The 3751-nt window shown below is 44.5% G+C and overlaps 1 protein-coding gene across 1 annotated transcript in view; it reads right to left on the bottom strand.

Annotated features, from left to right (window-relative positions):
• The window catches only part of NECAB3 (N-terminal EF-hand calcium binding protein 3), a 164647-nt gene extending 162635 nt beyond the window's left edge, over positions 1–2012 (bottom strand). Inside the window, exon 1 of the mRNA XM_025202445.1 lies at positions 1896–2012. Coding sequence (XP_025058230.1) covers positions 1896–2012 — 117 coding nt within the window. The remainder of the gene's footprint in view (positions 1–1895) is intronic.
• Between the last annotated feature and the right edge of the window lie 1739 nt (positions 2013–3751).

Here is a 3751-nt window from a genome sequence, read left to right as displayed (position 1 = left end):
CAGGTGAGCCTGGAGCAGGCACGGGACACACAGGGTCAGGGCTGTGCAGCACAGGTTCCAGTCAGGACCACAGGGATGGGGCCAGCAGTGGCAGCAGCTGGAAGGAGATTTTGCTGCCTGGGCTGCCTAGGATGATAGTCCAGCTGCGGAGCTGCTCCAACCCTGCTTCATGCCCAGGGGGCAGCAGGACGCCATGGCTGGATGGTGTCTGAGTCAGGTGGAACCAAGGGACCCACCATGGGCTGGACATTAGGAAGAACTTCTTCACAGTTAGAGTGGCCAAGGTCTGGAATGGGCTCCCAAGGGAGGTGGTGCTCTCCCCTAACTCTTTCCTGCCTATGCAGGGGGTCGGACTCGATGATCTATTGAGGTCCCTTCCAACCCTAACATCTATGAATCTGTGAACTTGCATGACAAGCCACAAAAAGGCTACAGCATCCAGCTTCTTCAACCCTTCATGGAATTAGATTTTGTATGATCAGCCTTGGTGTTTTCAGTTAATGGCTATAAGGTACACTCCAGGGGATAAAGGAATCAAGCACAATGTGTTGTTTGTTTTTAATGTCAAGATGAAACATTTTGGCAGAAAGTTCTTTACTTGAACACAAAGCTGCAGAAAGAACTGGCAGCTGTTCTTAGCTCCCAGGATTCCAGTGTTAGGAGCCTTAAGTCATGTCATTATTTCAAAGCTGCTTTTCATTCTTTGTTTATAAGAAGCAGTGAACACAATAATCAGGTAACATCCACAAAACTGTAGTAATACAGTACATTAAAAGCAAAGGCACATTCAAATGTTTTGCAGTGGCAGTCATCTTTGGAGCTGGAATGCTCCATTAGTCACTTTAAATATGTGACTGCCAGCTACAGCAAATCTTTGTTAACCAATTTCCCTGGCTGAGGTTTTAAAATACATTCTGGCAACTTAAACTTACTACCTGAACAGCTGTAGCCTAAGATCCTAATTGAATGATGTAATTTAAACTTTCTTTGTAAACTAATCATGGAAATTGACCAGCCAGAACAAAATCTCCTGGTCCAGGCTTTACAATGTGGCTGGCGAGTGAAAAGGAAACATGTAATATTTTATTTGCATATTAAAAACAAATAAAAAAACAAACAAACCCTTGAATGAATGAATGAATGAGAAGAAATTTTCCAAGCTGGCAAACTAAATAGGCATGCTGCATGGTTAGAGAACAATTTTGACTGCACATTGTTCCTCTGGGGAAACAAGGATTTTTCTAAACCAGATAACACATTTCTCATTCTTTCCAAATCCAAATGATCTTCAGTGAATATCAGGAAGCAAATACTAAAAACCAGGCATCAAAACCACAACTATGCAGATGCAGAGCAGAAAAGGGCAAGCACTTGCAATTCTCCATTGTCCTGATGAAGATGCTTACACCTGTTCTGGGAATGCAACTGCCTTTTGGGCCCAAGAAGACAGATTTTGCACAGGAACTTGGGTGGAAGTTACTGAAAGTATGCATAATGTCCAGCTTGCATGCATACAAGGATCAAGACACACACACTATTTGCAGCTGTTAAAACATCATCTGTCCCTGAAACATGATGCAGAGAGGATTTTTCAAGTCTGCAGTGCCCGATCTCCATTTCAAGTCATTGCATCTTCCCTCTAGGACTTGGCAAGTTTTTCACAAACCCAGTGCATGCAGACAGCAGGGTGCTTGTGGCTTCAGATACTGTGGGATTTAGAAATCTTTGATCTAGGGCTTGCAGAAAGAGGAGCTGTGAGAAGAGGGAATAGTTATGCTGCTTTCCAACAACTACCAATTTCTGCCTGTTTTGCCCTGTCCCCTGCATTTGGATCAGGATAAAGACATGCACACTGCACAACAGAACTGAAAACAAGTGCACAGCACTCTACTTACATCATGGAAGATGGGTAGTCCCTTGCCATAACGCTGAGGGGTCTGCATGGAGTTAGGGCTGTGAGTGTGCTTGGCAGACAGCAAGCACATAGTCAGGATCTCCGCACATGCCATCATCTTCTCCAAAAGGATCTTAATGTTATTCTGCCAGAGACTGAGAGGACCCGAACCAGTGAACTGCTAAGAGGACCCCTCCTTTAGAAAGGAAGGTTTCTCTGTCTGCTGTGAACAGTGCTGCTGTGCTCTGGTTGAGACAGCAACTACTGTACACTGAGAGATGCTCTTGCCAGCCTCTAGGCAACTTACACTCTGCAGCTAGTCCCCACCCCCAGGTATTAGCGATTGGCCAACAATCTCTGATTGGCAGGGCTTGTCAGTGAAAATTTCCATCACAGCTGAGCAAGCAACAGTCCTTTCAGGGAGAAGAATTTGCTTTATAGAGGTTGGACTGAGCCCTTCACCAGTCAGTGCTCTATCCTCTCCTGTGACATCCCCCTATAACTGGGAAACCCCAGTTACCCCACTGACAGCATAGAGACCAGAGCTCCTAATGGGCCACAGTGTTCTTCTGACAGGCTCTCTGACTGACATCTTGCCTCAGTGGGTATCACTTCCTGCTGTGTGAGGAGTGGGGTTGTTCAAGTATAGCTAAAAAACTGGAGATAGAAACACATTTTCACTTGACCTGAAATAAAGTTTATGATTTTTGATTTGCAAAAAAAATACTAACAGCAATAAAAAATGAAGCTTTCTTTTCTAACCAGTGTTCACACAGCTCTAATCCCTGCACTCAGCAAGAACATTTCCACAGGGGTCACTCATGCATCTCAGTATGCAGCATCCAGATGTTTTGGAGAAATGCACCACTGCTTGTCCTTAACCAGCCAAATCCACCCACCCACACAAAGTGATTGCAGAATACAGGGAACTAAAGTACCAGGACCTTGTCTCCTTGTGGCTCAAGAATTCCAAGGCATGCTCTAGCCTTCTTCCTAATCTTGTTTAAGATCAGTAATGTTTTCCATGCAGAAGAACCCATGCTAAAGCAATTTGCAAATCTTGTTTCCATCCATCTTTCTCTATGAGCTGCCAACTTGTGATGTTAGTAAGAAACTGCCCTTCTACTCTAGAGCTGGACTCCAAGGCTTCCGGAGAAGGGTGCACATTTGGTAGGGCTGCTGTTTCCCCAACACCAGTCTGGGTGTGCTCTGGGGATAGGATAGATTTTGAGTTGTACCTTCCTGAACATTCTCCAAGACTTGCATTATTCCAGCCTGTGTTCTAGGTCTTGTCCCTTGCTGGGCCACCACATCTACACTGGCCTCACTCCAAGCAGTTTGGGAAACCCTGTTGCCCTTCATATATTCTTTTGATATCCATTTATTCTATGTAGACGCACCCATTGCTGCCTTTCTCCCTGTCACAGCAGAGTTTCTGTCTAAAACTCTGCCCAGGCCCTTCCTTGCCCAGCTATAGATTTGAGGAAGCCTTAGATTTTCTCTTTGCCAACGTCAGGTATAGAGAACTGTTTGATTCAGACAACTGTTTGATGTAGAAAGTCATTAAAGGCTCTCTAAATGTGTTATTGCTAGTAGGAAGCCAGGCTCACCAGCTGATGTTCACACTTCATTTTCAACCCTGCTCTCAATTGTTTCAAATATCCCAGTAGGTTAAACCCTCCCCATCAGAAGGATTTTCCTCACAGCAAGATTTCATTGAAGTACAAAGTTACTAAAACTGGCAACATGTTTATGGCCATATATATATTAGCTAGCATTCAGGGTCAGAGCTCAGTAAACTCTTCCTTAAAACCATATGAAAGTGCCGATGCGATGATGGAGAGATCTGAAGACTGA

The sequence above is a fragment of the Alligator sinensis genome, unplaced genomic scaffold, assembly GCF_000455745.1.
Source record: "Alligator sinensis unplaced genomic scaffold, ASM45574v1 scaffold368_1, whole genome shotgun sequence".
Lineage (NCBI taxonomy): Eukaryota > Metazoa > Chordata > Crocodylia > Alligatoridae > Alligator > Alligator sinensis.
This window is presented reverse-complemented; position numbering and strand designations above follow the sequence as displayed.